General features: G+C 54.6%; 1 protein-coding gene across 1 annotated transcript in view; it reads right to left on the bottom strand.

Moving 5' to 3' along the window:
- SPEG (SPEG complex locus) overlaps positions 1-15,718 on the bottom strand; it is a 62,473-nt gene that overhangs the window by 36,162 nt on the left and 10,593 nt on the right. Inside the window, exons 2-6 of the mRNA XM_006867842.1 lie at positions 13,066-13,155; positions 12,676-12,982; positions 8,349-9,640; positions 5,833-5,976; positions 5,398-5,580 (exon numbers count right to left, since the gene is read on the bottom strand). Coding sequence (XP_006867904.1) covers positions 5,398-5,580; positions 5,833-5,976; positions 8,349-9,640; positions 12,676-12,982; positions 13,066-13,155 — 2,016 coding nt within the window. The remainder of the gene's footprint in view (positions 1-5,397; positions 5,581-5,832; positions 5,977-8,348; positions 9,641-12,675; positions 12,983-13,065; positions 13,156-15,718) is intronic.

Here is a 15,718-nt window from a genome sequence, read left to right as displayed (position 1 = left end):
GAGAAGGATATCATGTTTGGTGAGGTGGAGGGTCAGAGAAAAAGAGGAAGACCCCCAATGAGATGGATTGGCCAAGTGGCAGCATCGATGGACTCAAGCAAGGCAACAGTAGTGAGATTGGCCCAGGATCGGGCAGGGTTTCGTTCTGCTGTGCATAAGGTCGTTATGAGTCGGTGCTGACTTGATGGCACCTGACAGCAATAACATATTCCCAAGATGAGGAGGAAATGACGATGCTGCAGAATGCTGAGGACCATGCTCCATGGTCTCCTGTCATCCCATCTTCACTTGTAGGCAGATCCTCATTCCCCTCAGCAGCAGAGTGTCCCATCCAGCCTCTGCATGGTTACTCAGGTTGTTCCAACAGCCAATGACGTTGGCAAAGTCACAGGCATCTCTTCTACCCACTGTCACCTCACACACACAGCCTTAGACTGTTTAGAAGACCCGGAGGAATGGCTGCAAAGGCTACAGAATAGATAGGCACAGTTGCGTCCTTAGGACCTCCTGGATGGTAGGGAAGATGAGACAAGGCAGATACAGAACTGACAAGAATAGTGAGCAGACATGAATAAGGTCCTAAGAAACTAGGAGATAAGGGCCATGGGAATTCAGAAAGCATGAGATTATTGTGGCTCAGGGCAAAGAGGGAACTGGAAGGAAGAGGTGGTATTTGAATCAGAGTTTGGTATAAGAAGGGAAAACATTCCAGGCAGAGAATATGGCATGAACAGATGTTCAGAGGTCCCAAACCCCCAAACAACTCAGTCTGTTTGGCTACAGAACTGGATGGACAAGAAAGAATTGGAACACAACAGGGTAAAATGGGGACCATCCTCTACTCTCTGGCCCTATCAGTTCAGACAATGGAAGCCAGTTTCAGGAGGGTGCCCTTTACCCTGTAGGCAAAGGAAAATGCCTTTAGGTGGTTGACGCAGACTCTAACAGCTGGCAGTTCATACCCTGCCTTCCATATGCATGATGAGTTCTGTGTGAGGCCAGTTAAAAGCAGCAAAAACTTCCACAAATCTTGTGCCATCGTATCAAACCCAACACATGGCAACCCCATGTACTAAAGCAGAGAATTTCTCCTCAGGGTTTTCTTGGAGTAATCTTTACGGGAGCAGAGAGCCAGGCTTATCTTTTAGGCGTCAATGGTTGTATTCAAATCACCAATCTTATGGTTAGTTGTCATTGTTGTTGTTAAGTGCCACTGAGTTGGTTCCGACTCATAGCGACCCTGTACAGGGTTTCTGAGGAGCAGATGGTGGGTTTGAACTGACGAACTTGCAGTTCAAATTGACCTTGTGGTCCAGCATGCTATCCTAAAGTGCTCGATTAGTAGCTGAGCATAAACCATCTGTGCGACACTCAGGCCAGCTGATAGGCAGGAATTTCTAGGGAGCACCGTGGGTTATGTGGTGGGGGCACTTGGAATCCACCAGAAGCTCCTTGGAAGCCCTTTACAGGATCGCTATGAGTTGGAACTGGCTTGCGACCACTTAACAACAGTAACAAGCTGGCATGAGTAGCCACCCTTGGAAGAGGACAACAGTTGTGCTAGGAATGTTTTCATTTTGGTTTAAAATGTAGAAAGCATTAAAATTTGCTGTAGTCCACTTGACCTGGCCCAGGAAAGGATTTAACTTCTTATGTATGATAACACCAAGTTGCTTCAAGTTAGACAAAGCATTTGCACCAAAAGTAAATGGCATCTCTGTTCTCTTGAGAGGCTGAGACTGACAACCTCCATTCCTGGAGAGAGAGCCCATTACAGCACACCTGCTGCTGGTAGACAGGAATGGGGAGGGAGGGCTGGGTCCTGATCAAGGAGCCCACCCTGCTTGTTCAGATGTTGTCCAAACCCCAGTCCAGGATAGTCAGCAAGGGACGAATGCCATTCCAAGATCCCCTCCAACAGCCACCACAAGGGAGGTATCCAACCAGACCACCCCCCACCCTCACCCCATGAACTCATGAGCACAAGGCTACAGTAACCCTGTTCAGTAGCAGGAATGGGGACAGTATAGTGCTGAGGTTAGCAGTGTGGATTCAGGAGACCCAGAGGTAGGGCTTGGAATCATGGCTCCAGCCTTCAACTGGTCCTTATCCTCCAAGAGCTGAGTGGGCATCCCAATGGGGTGGGCTCTAGGCACCTGGGACTTTAAATGTAGTCATTCAAATAAAATGAAATGAAAAATTCAGACTCATTAGGCACATTTCAACTGCTCAATAGCCACATCTGGCTACTGGCTACCATACTTGGACAGAGTACATCAAGAATATTCCCATCATCACAGTACAATTGGAGATAATTCACTCAAGCGTTGCACAACTCTTCATCCTCATTTGTTGGTGGTGGTGGTGCTAGCTGGAATGAGTTGATTCCAACTCCTTGAGGACCCCACATGTGCAGAGTAGGAGGTTCAAGGCTGTGACCTTTCAGAAGCAGATCACCTGACCTGTCTCCCAAGGAGCCTCTGGGTGGGTTCTAACTGCCAACCTTTCAGTTTGCAAGTGCTTAACTGTTTATGCCACCAAGGGACTGCTTCCACATCTGTAACACCAGCATTACAATGGAATCTACTTCACAGAATAGGGTTAAATGGGATAACTTAATCGCCATGGGGCCTGGAACACAGGAAGCACTCACTAATGGTAACTACTCGTGGGTTAGTCTGCTCTTTCGTCCACATGAAGTTTATCAGCTTCCGGTGTGATTACTTCTACCTGTGGGTTAATGAGCTCGACTGCAAGGTCGGTTTGAACGGCAAGGTCAGCAGTTCAAGTTCACCCGTCGCTCCTCAGAAATCCTATACAAGTCGCTATGAATCGGAACCAACTCAGCAGTACTTAGCAACAGCAACAGCAGCCAGATGCTCAGTAAAGGCTGGCCTTGCGCTGACTCTATATTAATTCACTTTCTAGGTGTCTGTTTTCCTATCTGTAAAATGGGAATATCAACACCTGTCATATATCCACTGCTCAAATAAGGGAGGGATGTGAAAGGATTTGAAAAAAGTATCTGGCACTCTCTAAACAGAAGAGAATGCTCAGCGAGAGATGAAGCCCCTGGCACGGGATCGGCACTCAATAAACCCTATGGGATGGATGCAGACAGCAGGCAAGAATGCTGATTTTCCATTAAGCATGCTTCTCACACTCCCAAACCACCCTTTTGGGAGTTATTTAGTGGGGTGGAGGCACCAAGGGCTGGGTGGGGCTTCGGGAGTTGGTGATGTCCAGACCCTGCCCACAAAGACCCTGCCTCAAACTTTAGCCACATCCTCGCTATCCATTCCCTGGTTTCCATGGTTCCCAACACTGGAATTGAGATCAGTGGGCTCTCAAATGCAAGCCCTGTTTGGGTGGGCACCCCAAGAAGGCACTGGGCAACCGGCCCTGGTTACCATGGCACTGGAAGGGGAGGCAGTAAAAAGCAAGAAGAGGACACCACAAACTCCCACCCACAGCTACCTCCCCTAGTCTTGGACCCCTCCCTCCCCAAATGTCCATGCCACCAACTAGTCCCGCCTACTCGCGCTGCTCTCTGGCTCCACTGGCCCCTGTCCAACCATTCTGGACCAAACAGAGCCTTTTAGGGTAAGGAACAGAGTCTGGCTGAATTTGGCTGTGTGTGTCTGCCCCTCAGGCCCTGAGGCCCCTGAGCCTGATTTATAGAGGCTGTGCAGCAGCTACAATGCCTGGTGAAACTGACTAATGCCACGGAGCCTTTCTGGCTCCCCATAGTGGACCAAGCATAGAGATGCGTGAAAGACTGGGGGCACAAGAGCTGGGAATTATGGAGGGGCTGGGGACCTTGCCAGGGCAGGGGTGGAGTCCCCGAGGAGCACAGAGTCTAAAGAAAGAGCAGAAAAGGAAAACATCGCCCCTTAATAACGTTAACAACCAACATTTGTCTACAGCTTTGCAGTTCATAAAGCATGCTCACACGTTCGCCTTCATCCGTGAGGACGGTATAATTATCTCTGGTTTACAAATGAGGAAGCTGAAGTGTAGGGAGCTCCTCCCTGCAAACACAGAACTCCCAGCCAAGTGCTGACAGCTGCCTCAGTCCCAATCCTCCTTCCTAACCTTAAAAGGCTCCCAAGTAACTCTGTGCCAGCACTGGGGCACTCCCCCACACCCCACCCCTGGCCAAATCTCAGCCCAAGCCAGGTATCGACTGGAACCCTGGAACTAGGCCTGGGCCCCTGAAGGGGAGCCGGGAGCTGAGTCAGAGGTCAGATCTCAAAGGTGATGGAAGGACGGAGCATGCCACGGCAGGGCACAAGGAGAAGGAGGCAGCCTGGAGGAAGATGAAGGTCTGCTACTCCTCCAAACCATCAGGGCACAATCAAATGGATTTAAGTTAGGACTGAGATTTGGATCAGACACCACGAAGAGCTCCCTCATCCGAAAGGGGCCGAGGCCCTGACACCAAAGCAGACAACTCCCATTATCCGGTCTCCGGAGGTGCTGAGTGGAAGGAAGGGACAGTACAGTTTGTGCTGTCCCTCTCTGCCATGTCCTACCCATCCCCATGCCAGTCCAAGTCCCAGCCTTCTCCAGGGCCCAGTAAATACTCAGCTTCTCCAGGAACACTTCCTTGATGTATCTCCCTTCTAACCTCCCGGACCACAGCTCCACTGCACCTGGCACTGACTTCCTCTGCCTGGCATGGTCCTCTGACGTGGATTTGGTCACTCCACTGTGATAACCTTGAGCGATGAGTCTGTGTCTTTCCCAGTGAGCCCCCCACCCCACCCATGGCCCAGGTCCAGCCACCTGAAAGAGTCGAAGTAGCCATGCTAACGGATACGAGTCCAGCCCTGCTCTGAACCAGAAAGAAAGAAAGGAAGTAGTCCAACACCAAGTAAGGGCTTTCCTAAAAATAGAAAGCACGGCAGCCTCAGTCACCACCATCTCCTGAGAGCTGCTGTCAGCGGCACCCTTTTCAGGGCTTCAGGCTTAACAGAAGGAGCAGGGGAGGGCTGACAGCAGGGTGGGCTTGGCCCACAGAGGAAATGACCCCAGAATGCGCCTGGTGGTTCGTAAGTGCTGCCAGCTGAGAGATCTTTTCCCAGAGACTCAAGGACAATGTGCTCTCCTCACAGGACCCCAGCATGGAAATGCCATGGAGGACAGCACTCAGAGAATGGAGCTGAGCAAACCTCACTGACTTCACAATCAGCCCGCCTGGTATCTGCTCTGAGGCCATTTAAAATACCTTCACCAGAGCAGCCAGCCTATGTATGGTCTACGATTACGAGGGCAGACTACAGCCAGGCTGAGAGCCTGAGGTCTAGGCTGGGAGAGGCGAGGGAGCTGGACCTCAGCATCACCGGGGAGGGTAACTGCTCCCACCACCCCACCCAGGCTCCATGGGTTCCCTACCAGGTCTCACAGCCAGTGTGGCCGCACAGCTGGCCTGGCCCAGCTCGTTGGTGGCTGTGGCCATGTAGCTCCCAGCGTCGGCTGCCCGGGCCTCCCTGAGCAGTAGGGTATGCCTCTCGCCTTCTGCCCGGATGAGAAGGCGGCCATCAGTTCGCAGGGCTGACCCATCCTTCTGCCAGGACACTGTGAGAGAAGCAGCTGGTCACCGCTCACAGGGGTCCTCTGGGGACAGTCTCCCCTACACACACACACACACACACACACACACACACACACACACACACACGGCTAGTCCCCACACACTGACTAACTGCCCCTCCTCCCCTCCCTGTCCCTCAGAGGATGCTAGGGATAATGAGGAATGATGAGTTTTCCCTCTCTGCCTTGCATGTCTTCCCACCCTGACCTCGGCCTGGCCTCAGACCTGGAGCTCACCTTGGGCCAGGGGGTTGGCGGTGATGATGCATTTGAGCAGCACATCTTCCCCTGGTGCCACGGCCACATTCTGCAGGGGGATCTCAAACACAGGGGCCTCCAGGGGCTCTTCTCCAGCAGATACATAGGAGTCATCTGAAGACTCTGACAGAGACACAGGTGAGAGAGTAAGACAATACGGTTCATGGGGATGACAGGAGGGGGGGTGCTGGTAGCACCCCCATCCTAGAGAGCAAACTCTAGAGGGTGGGGGAAGGAGGGGTTTCTCCTGAATGTCTTGTGACAGAGACAGTGGTTACCAGGCTTGGCTGGTTAGAACCCACCAGCCTCTCTTGAGGGAGAAAGATGTGGCAGCCTGCTTCCTAACGACTTACAGGCTTGGAAACCCTAAAAGGCAGTTAGTTCGACTCTGTTCCATGTAGTTGCTATGAGTAGGAATCGATTTCATCGATTTGTTTAAGGTTTTTTCCCCCCTTTCCAGTGTAAGGTAACTCTGAGGGTCACAAGATCTTAACAAGCTTCCAAAGCTTACAATCTGAGAAAAAAAGACAAGAGGATAAGCTAATAGCAACTCAAGGTTTAAGCAGCAATAGTGGTGTCACAAGGCAACATGTGGTGGACTATCAAATTTGTGATGTGGACTAGACGTCACTGGATTCAAAAGGAGGAGCAAGTGGGTTACACAGCAGCTGAGCAGCCTTATGAATACCAGCTTAGATTTCCTTCACTCCTTCAATAGCAACAGTGCATTAACTGTAAGCATTTAATGAGGTGGGCACCGGGAAGATGACATAGGAAGGCAGACACAGTCCCCGCACATACACCCAGGGAGATAATAAAACTCCACCGTCCTGGATCCCTGGCACTTGCCAACTCTGACGTTCCATAAGTTAGAAAAATGGTTAGTGTCGTTAGCAAAAAGCAGTGAGCACCCAAATTCTGCCACTTCCTAGCTATGCGATCTTGGGCAAACTTGATAATCTCTCCAAACCTCAATTCTGTTATCTGTAAAATGGAGTCAAATAATGCCAGTTGGCATTATTGTAGTCTTTAAAGAGCTAAGATCATAGTCTTTAAGGAGCAAAGAAGTCACTTTGAGGACTAGGGTGTATCTGACCCAAGTCATGGTATTTTCAATAGCCTTATGTGCATTCGAAAGCTGGGCAATGAATAAGGACGACTGGAGAAGAGTTGATACATTTAAATTAAGATGTTGGCAAAGACTATTAAATAAGCCACGGTCTGCCAGAAGAAAGAATAAATCTGTGTTGAAAGAAGTACAGCCAATATGCTCTTTAGAAACAAGAATGGTGAGACTTCATCTCACATACTTTGGATGTTATCAGAAGAGACATCATGATTAGTAAAACAAATCACAGTGAAAAGCAGGAAGACTCTCAATGAGATGAACTGACACAGAGGGTGGTGCAAAAATGGGTTCAAACACGGTAATGACTGGGCAGTGTTTCCTTCTACTGAACTATAAAGGTCACTGAGTCAGAACCAACTTGATGGCACTTAAGAGCAACAATGGCGCCTAACAGCAATACGGTTTGCCGTTCAAGCTCACCAGCCACTCATTGGAAACCCTATACAGGGTCAGTATGAGTGGGAAACAACTCAATAGCACTTAACAACAACAGCAACAGATAATAGGATGATGGACAGGGGCCTAAACATCCCTACGATTTTTAAGTGCTAATACTTAAAAGAAACAAAATAATTTTAATGAAAAAAATAAAGGTGGTATGAAGTACAATGGAAGCCATAAGGACAGTGTCTCAGGGGAGCAGTGGGTGGTGGCATCTAGCCTAGGAAGCAGCAGGAGGTGGGGCCTTGTCAGGGATGACTGCCTTTGCCTCTCACGGAGGTGGTCCCAAGTTGAATGTTGCAGATGAGCACAACTTGGTAAGGAACAGGAGTATTCTGGCTGTTGGACAACACCCATGGGAAGGTTGGTTGATGATACGCAGGCTGGCATGTATAGGGACCAGGCATGCAGGGCCACAAGGATGGGGGAGAAAAGACTAGAGGGAGAAACTGCGCTAGGTCTTAGTGGTCAAGGATAGGCCACGGGGTGGCTGGGTATGGGAAGGGTCTCCCAGGGCAGAGTGGCGGATCTCAAGCTTGCCTATAACAGAGGCCTGACGAATAAACGAGTTATTATCTTTTTTGTCACAGGAGTGGGGGTATGGAGGGACTCCTTAGGTTTCCAACAGTGCCTCTCTCTCCTACACTTGGTCCTTGGCCCAACAGTCTAGCAGGCCACTGGACCCAGGGGACCTGTGGCAAGTATCTGGATACAGTCTTTGCTCACACCTCAGTCCTACCCCACCTCCATCAAAACATACTGAAGGCTTCCTGACCAGTAGATAAATTCTAACTCAATTATCACTCAAAGTGGCCCCTGTGTCTAGGCCTTCCCGGATAAACTTCATCCTCAGCCAGAGGGGTACACCTCCAGCGCAGTTTTGGCTCTGGGACCACCCTCCCTATGACAGTAGGGAGTCCCTTACCGAGTTCAGGTGAGGTGGGCCGGGCCCTGCGACCTTTGCCATGGCTGCGGGCCCCTCTGCGGTCCCAAGCCCCCCAGGGCCCATCCTCCTCCGGCCCTCTGCGCAACCTCTTTTCGGCCTCAGGCCCCACCCTGTTCTTCTCTGAGGGCTGGGGCGCTGCAATGTCCTCCTGGCCCGGCGTGGCCCAAGGCAGAAAGCGCACGGCCTGTGCCGGTGGTTCCCGCTTCCGACCCGAGGGGGTTTTCGTCCTGGCCTCAGGGGGCTCAGCAGCAGGTGGCACGGGGCTCCGAGACTCTTGGATGGCTCGGCCCCGAGTCAGCGGGAACTGCTCCCGGCGCCTAACTTCCTGCTGAGGCCCTTCCCCTGGCTCCGTCCTAGGCCCGCGACTCCGGGGCCTCGCTGGTTCATCCCCTGGCCTGCCCGCGACGCTGGGAAGGGGGACCGGGGCGGTGACGGGGCTCTGGGCGCGGGGGGTTTTGGGCGTGGAGGGCTGAGAGAAGAGCGGGGGCTCTCCGGGCTCTCGTGGGGACGGGGCGCGCTGCAGCGTAGCTCGCAGGGACTCATGTGAGCGCACCAGCTCCTCCCGAGAAGCCGAGCGGCGGATGCGGCCCAGCTCCTGGGCAAAGCGCAGCTCAAGTTCCGAGGCCGGGCTGCGCAGCCGCGTGCGCTCATCCAACGAGGCTGCCTTCTGCTGAAACAAGCGGCGCCGCTCGGCCACGCTGCCCGACCGGGCCCGCAGCTCCTCCTGCGAGGCCCCGGGGCTGCCCCACGGTGCGCCGCCCTCGGATTTGGGCTGTTCGAGCGAGCGGGCCTTGCGCAGGGGCACCCAGGGCCTCAGTGGAGCGGGCGGTGAGTCGCTGCGCTCCAGGCTGCGCCGGCGTTCTTCGAAGAACTGCAGCTTGTCCAGGATGCGGGACCCGGCACGCACGAGTCTCGGCGAGCGGCCCAGTGCAGACAGGCGGCCCGAGGCCTCGCTCAGGGGCGTCTGCGGCCGGGACTCCGACGTGCCCGCCAGCGAGGGCCCTGACGACTTGGACTTTCTCCCGCGCTTCTCTTCGGCGGTCAAGTCCTCAGGCAGCACAGGCTCCTGGGTGCGACGATGGGGTGATGTGGGGCGCGCTGGGGACTGGGCGCTGGATCCTGGCGGCGGCCGTTTTCCCACCCGAGGGGACGGCGGGGGGAGCAGTGCGGACTTGGAAGGGGGCGGTTGGGCTGGGCGACGTGGGGCTTCGCTGGCCAGCTGAGGCTGAAGGTCTGGCTCCTCTCTGCGAAATCCACTCGGAGGAACGCTGCTGCACAATTAAGATGAGGGAGAAGATTTAAGGAGACTCCCCTCTTAGAACCTCAGCTCGTGACAGGAACTGAGCAGTGGGGCATGCTGGGCAGGCTTGGGGGTGACATGGGCCAGACCCTTCCCTCCCCCAGAGAGCACAGCCAGAGCAGGTGCTGGGGAGAGAGAGGCTGGTGGCTCTGGCACCAGAAGTTTGGGCTAGCACTGGGTCCAGGTAAAGACTCAGTTCCAGGGGCTCTGGCCAGCCCCCTCCCCCCAGCCCCAGAAGCTGGGAAATAGCAGAAACAGAACTGAGCATGAGGGAAAGAAAAGAATGAGGCTTGGACCCAATGGAGGAAGTGGAGAGGAACGCATAGGATGAGGAGGGGCCCTCTCAGGAGTGCAGCCTCCCACTCATTCTTGCCCCCAGCTGGCCCCACATCTCATTCACGATGGCTCTCCCCATCAGACCCCGGCCTTCAGGGAGGAACACCTATCCCTGTGATTGTCGATTCAGACCCCTGAGCTGTCCCTAACACCATCACCAGCATGAGTAGGACCCAGCAGATGGCACTGGAGTCTCCAGGTGCAGGGGGTTCTAAGATACCCAGTTTCCCATTCCCTATGACCCATCTTAAGGGGCTCTGGTAGTGTAGTGGTTACGAATTGGGTTGCTAATCTCACAGTCAGCAGTTCGAAACTACCAGCCCCTCCGCGGGAGAAAGATGAGGTTTTCTGCTCCTGTAAAGATTTCCAGCCTGGGAAACCCTGTACAGGGTCGCTATGAGTTGGAACCGACTCCACAGCACATAACAACAACAAATGACCCATCTAAGGAGCCATAGTGGCACAGTGGTTAAGCGCTAGGCTGCTAATCAAAAGGTCAGCAGGTTGAACCCATCAGGTAATTGTGGGAGAATTGTGCTTTTGTAACTATTACAGCCTTGGAAACCTTATGGCACACTTCTACTATGTCCTAGAGGGTCACTCTGAGTCAGAATTGACTATGACAATGAGGATTTTGGTTTATGGTCACTCTGCCCCAGAACAGGCCTTTGACCCTTGTCCTGCCTGAGGGAAAGGTACCCTGTGTCTTGGAAACCTCCTTGAAAAGAAAGGAAGCCCCCTGAAAGGGGTCTGCTCAGAAATTACCAAATGGGGCATAAAAGGAGGAAGGAAGGAGCTGGTCAGCCCAGATGACTCCTCTTACCTCTAGATGCCCAAAAGCTAGGCCTCAGTTTCCCCTATCTGGCTCCATGAGGGGCATATTAAGCATAAAGATTAGTAAGAAAAATATTCTGAAAGCTATTAACACCATACCTGGAACAGTAGAGGAAGCGTAATAAAAATTTGTGAAATGGCTCAAGTGTGTGCCAGGCACATTTTAACTGTTTTAGGTGCATTGTGTCATTTAATCCTCACAACAATCTTTTGAAATCAGAACACTATGTATGATTCCATCTACAGATGAAGAAACGAAAGCTTAAGAAGGTTAAGTGCCTTGCCAAGGTGACCCAGCTAGGAAATGGTTGATGCTAGCTAACATTAAATCTAGCTAGTCTGACTCCTGAGCCCTTCCTCCTTGTTTCCTCCAAACTGTCTGGGATTCTGGGGGTGCCGAGGGAGGAGAAGCAGGGTATTGCCTGTGAGCAGAAATTCCAAGGATGTTTGAGTGTAACTATATTTTAGCCTATCTGGGTCAGCCCCTCACGTCTTCGCAAACCCTAACTTTGACTGGAGCAAAGGATGGCAACACAGAGGAGCTGAAGAGAACAAAACCTCAGCCAACTGTCTGCAGGGGGCAGTCTGGGGGAGGGGCAGGAATGGGGTGAAGTGTGGAGAGAAACTGGGTACAGTATAGGAGGACTCTTGCTGGCAGCTCCAAGCTCTAGGCCAGCCTCTGTACCACAGATATCACTAAGGAAATGGGTTCCTCCGAAGTTGCCATAGCAACTCGGAGCCCTAGCTGGGGCCTGGTAAAGACAAGCAGGGAAGGAAAAGGCAAATGCGGAGCACAGGGGCTCCTAGTTAATGCCAACATGATAGGAAAGGGCGCCTCCCTAAGCCATACGCCTGGACCTCTCCCCTGCCCATCCCTGGCCACTCCATCCATGCTCAAAACAGCTCCCCTACAAGGTAGGTCCCTTCTTTTTTCATGATGGTACCTCCCACACATACCCATACTCCTCCCCAAATCAGGCCCCTTGGAACTCCCCAAGTACCCCCGATACCTCTGTCATCAACCACTCCCTCTTCTGCTACAGCGCTCCCTCCTGCTATCTGTCAGCCCCCAAACCTCCAAAAATGGCTCCAATGCGTCACTCCACTGCTGCTCTATACCACCCCTGCCAGGACAATCTTCAACCCCACCTTCGGGCGTTTCCCACAAGGGCTTCCCTTGCCCCCTGCCTCCATCTCTCAGAGCCTTCTACCTCCACCCACTCCCCCTAATCTCCACCCCCACCCTTCCCCAGTTCCCTACCCTCTCCCCACCATACCCCATAACCTCCTCCTGCTTCCCGGCCCTTGCCCTATCTGCCCCCTGACCACCTCGCTCTCTTCTCTCTCCTGGTTGCTCTCCTGCTCTCCCGGGAGCTGCCGTGCAGAAAGGTTCCGTTCCTCCCCGAAAAAGGCCCACATGGGAACAGGAATGTGCCGAGATGAAGAGGCAGCAGCTGCTAAGACAGCAGGCACGGAGGGGGCCCCCCTGAGGGGAGGGGTTCCTGGGGACAACTGGAGCCTGAACGGGCGAGGCAGGAGAGGGCCCCTGGGAAACTGGAGAGCTTTGAGAAGGAGGAAGGACAGAGGGGTCCACGAGACAGTGAAGATGGCAGGGTGAGCCAGGACAGGTGGGAGCGGGAGGATGTGGGTGGTGATGAAGCAGTGTGGGAAGACATAGTGGAAGCTGTGGGGGTGGAGAGTGCACAGAGGGAAGCATGTGGGGGTCCGGGCAGTGCAGGGCAGATGGGGGGTAGGAGGCCAATGGAGCAGTGAGGGCCAGTGCAGGACAGCATGGTGAGGTGGGACAGTGCAGGCCAGAGCAAGGCCGTTACTTACACGTGGATCGAGAGCGCCCGTCCTCTGTACAGACTGAAGGCGCTGCCGTACAGGTCACTGGCCACCGAAAGGCTATCCTCTGACCCCCAGCTTGCGCCCACCAGATTAGCTCGAGATGCCCGCACCAGCGGCTCCACCCCCAGGTGCCGTGGCCCGGCCCCGGCTGCCTGTGCTTGCCTTGGGCTGCCCGCTTCCTGCTCCAGGACCGTCTGCCCGCTGCCCCACCAGCTCACTTGCTCCTCAGAGGTTCCTGTCACGGAGGTCGGGGGTGTGTCCAGGGAGGTGCCCACCAGCGTGTCAGAGCCCCCTAGGGAGAGGAGCACCATAAGGCCAAGGCACCTCTTGTGGGCAGCCCACCTGCCTGTTCACTGAGCATCCCAGATAGCTCACCTGTGGGGGTGCTGAAGGCCCCGTCCTCCCGAAGCTCCAGACGCTGGGTCCCCTGCACATCGCTGATGTCATCCTCACCCGTCTCCGAGTCTGGAGAAGAAGGGGTCTGTGTGGGCTGGGCCTGCTTCCTCAGATGCCAACTCTTCCCGCTGTTGCCTCCGGCCTCCCCCACACAGGCTCTGTCTTATCACTGGTAGGGCTCCCAGCCCCCTGTCTCCTTCCTTCATTTGCTCTCCACACCCCCCTGCCCTCCTGGGCCACCAGGCCAGTACCCTGACTTCATCTCTGGCCTCCTAGCCATTCACCCTTACTCTGGCACCCTCGAGGTCACTGTCCCCCTGCCCAACCACATAATGGATTACCAGAGCCTCCTCCCACCCACCTCTGTGATTCCTTGGTCAGTGGTGCCTTAAGTCCCCATGTGGCCCCCAGATAACAAGTTCCTAGGTTCCAAGGGCCTACATTCTGGGTTCCAGTACCCCAGGAACAAAGGGCAGTCACCTTGGAGTCGTACTGTCAGGGCACTCCACCAGCCGCTGGGCCAGCCTGTCCTCAACCCCACACCAGCTGGAATGTATCAGGGTACAGCTGAGGTAGGGTGAGGAGAGGCCAGGGCCAGGCAGGGGAGAAGGGAGTGGAGGGCTAGGGCCAGAGTCAGTTTCCTACCGTAACTTTGCTTTCTGCAGGAGCGGAAAACTTCGCTTCCATAGGAGCAGCAGGAGAGAGACATGGACAGACTGTTATCAGAGCATTTTGGGGGTAGGGCATAGTGGGCAGGCAGGACAAAGGGAGTGTGAAGGTACCCAGTGTTCAGAGATGTCCTACAGGGATGCAGGTGGGGGTGGGGGGTACCTGGGATGGACAAGGTGTCATTTAGTCTCTAACTGCTTGTAGGCTTCCCCTGTATGCAGCACTAGGAGCCCACATGCCATGGTTAGTTAGTCCACCTGCCCCAGCGATCTTGGTACCTAGGGTCCTTCCTGTTGTTCACATAACCCCACACATGTGTACACACACAAACACACACACACTCTTGCTAGTGCCAGCCCAGCCCTCCCGTTAGGTTCCAGGCCCATCCTCTGTTACCATCTTTGCATTGCATTCTAACTCCTTGCAAAGCAAATACCCCATCTGCCTGCATCCTGATGTAGCAGGCACCCTCCTCAGAGTCCCTCTCTGCTGCTCAATGGTCCTCACACATGCCCAGGGCATAGACTAGGAGCAAAGTTCCCTGGGTGTCTTTTCTACTCTCCTGGCATCTGTCAGGTTCTGTGCCTCAGTTTCCCTATGGGTGCCATGATGAGCAGGAGCTACAGCAAGGCAGTGAGCCCCTTTCCCCTTGGCCCCTCATATCGTGAACAGTGAGTCCAGGCTCATGGTGGGGCTGGCTAGTGACTTCCCCTCCCCCATCGCTAAGTCCTCTCTGAACAGTAGGACTCAGGGGCTTCTCTGGGGGTTGGTAGGTGCCTGTGTGTGAGGGGAGGGGGCCCACATCTCATGAGCTATCTTCAGGGTCTTCATGCCTCATCAAGGGACAAGGACCAAATGGGCATGGGCTAGCAAAGGGACGGTCGGGGTCCACGCACCATGGGTGAGTCGGCCAAAAGCCCGGCGGGAGTGGCCGGTTTTCTGAAAGAGAAAACCCAGAATGAATTGTTGAGAGGGAAGACTCATCCTGGTTGTCCCTGCACCTCCTATCCACACTTGCTATATCAAACATTAGAGATTAGTAAAGGGAGGATGGATAGAAACCCAGGGCATTAGAATCCCCAATGGAGAATGTCTCCAGTCTCCCTGCCCATTCAGCTCTCAGAGTTGGGCTAGGCTACTCAGCAGGGGAGGAAGGGGAGAGCAAGGGGCTCAGAGGCTGACATGGCTAGGACAGGGCAACACCCCCAGTGAGGGGATTAGAGACCAGGCAGTTAGGATGCTAGGAAGGAAAGGATTGGGGCGAGGGGTATTTGAGATGACTAGGAGATGCAGGAAAGAGGACACAGATTGGGGGGGGGGGGGCACGGAGGGGACACCTGGGAGAAGTGTCAAGAGGGCAGGGGTGAAGTGATGGGGACAGAGAGGGGACAGTGGCTCCCAAAGGGACAGTCTCACAGATGTAGGAAGGAGACATCAGTTCTTGGAGGACAGGGCAGGGCTTGGGGAATTTCCCGAGCTCAGCACAGATTCGGGTGCGTTGCTTACAGGAGCTTGGGAAGATGGAAGGCTCCAGAGTTGGGGGCTGGGGCAAGTCCAGCGGGGAGGGGGTGGTACTGGGGCCGGGGTTGGGCAGAGAGACAAGGAAAGATGAGGCAGCCAGGAGCCAATGTTCACTCCACTGCCAAGGGCTGCAGAGAGGGTCTCCTCGGTGGTCTCGGGGACTGCAGGTGTGTGTGGGGGGTCTGCCCTGCACTGCAGGGAGGGCCTGCGTGCTCAGGACGCAGTGCTGGGGGCGGTGGTCCGGGAACGCGCCAGGCCTTCGGCCCGGAGGGGCTAGGGTGGGGCCAGCGCGGCTTCCCGAGCCCCCTCCCCGGGCCCAGCGGGTGACCCGCCCTCCCCCCAGGCGCCAGGCCCTCCCGGCCCCTCCCGGTGCCGCCCGCCCCCGGAGCCCTCACCTGGAAACGCTTCTTCACCCACAGCTTCTTCATGGCGGGGGAGGGGG

Source organism: Chrysochloris asiatica, unplaced genomic scaffold (assembly GCF_000296735.1).
Source record: "Chrysochloris asiatica unplaced genomic scaffold, ChrAsi1.0 scaffold00110, whole genome shotgun sequence".
Classification (NCBI taxonomy): domain Eukaryota; kingdom Metazoa; phylum Chordata; class Mammalia; order Afrosoricida; family Chrysochloridae; genus Chrysochloris; species Chrysochloris asiatica.
Note: the sequence above shows the minus strand (reverse complement) of the source record. Positions and strands in the feature narration are given on the sequence as shown.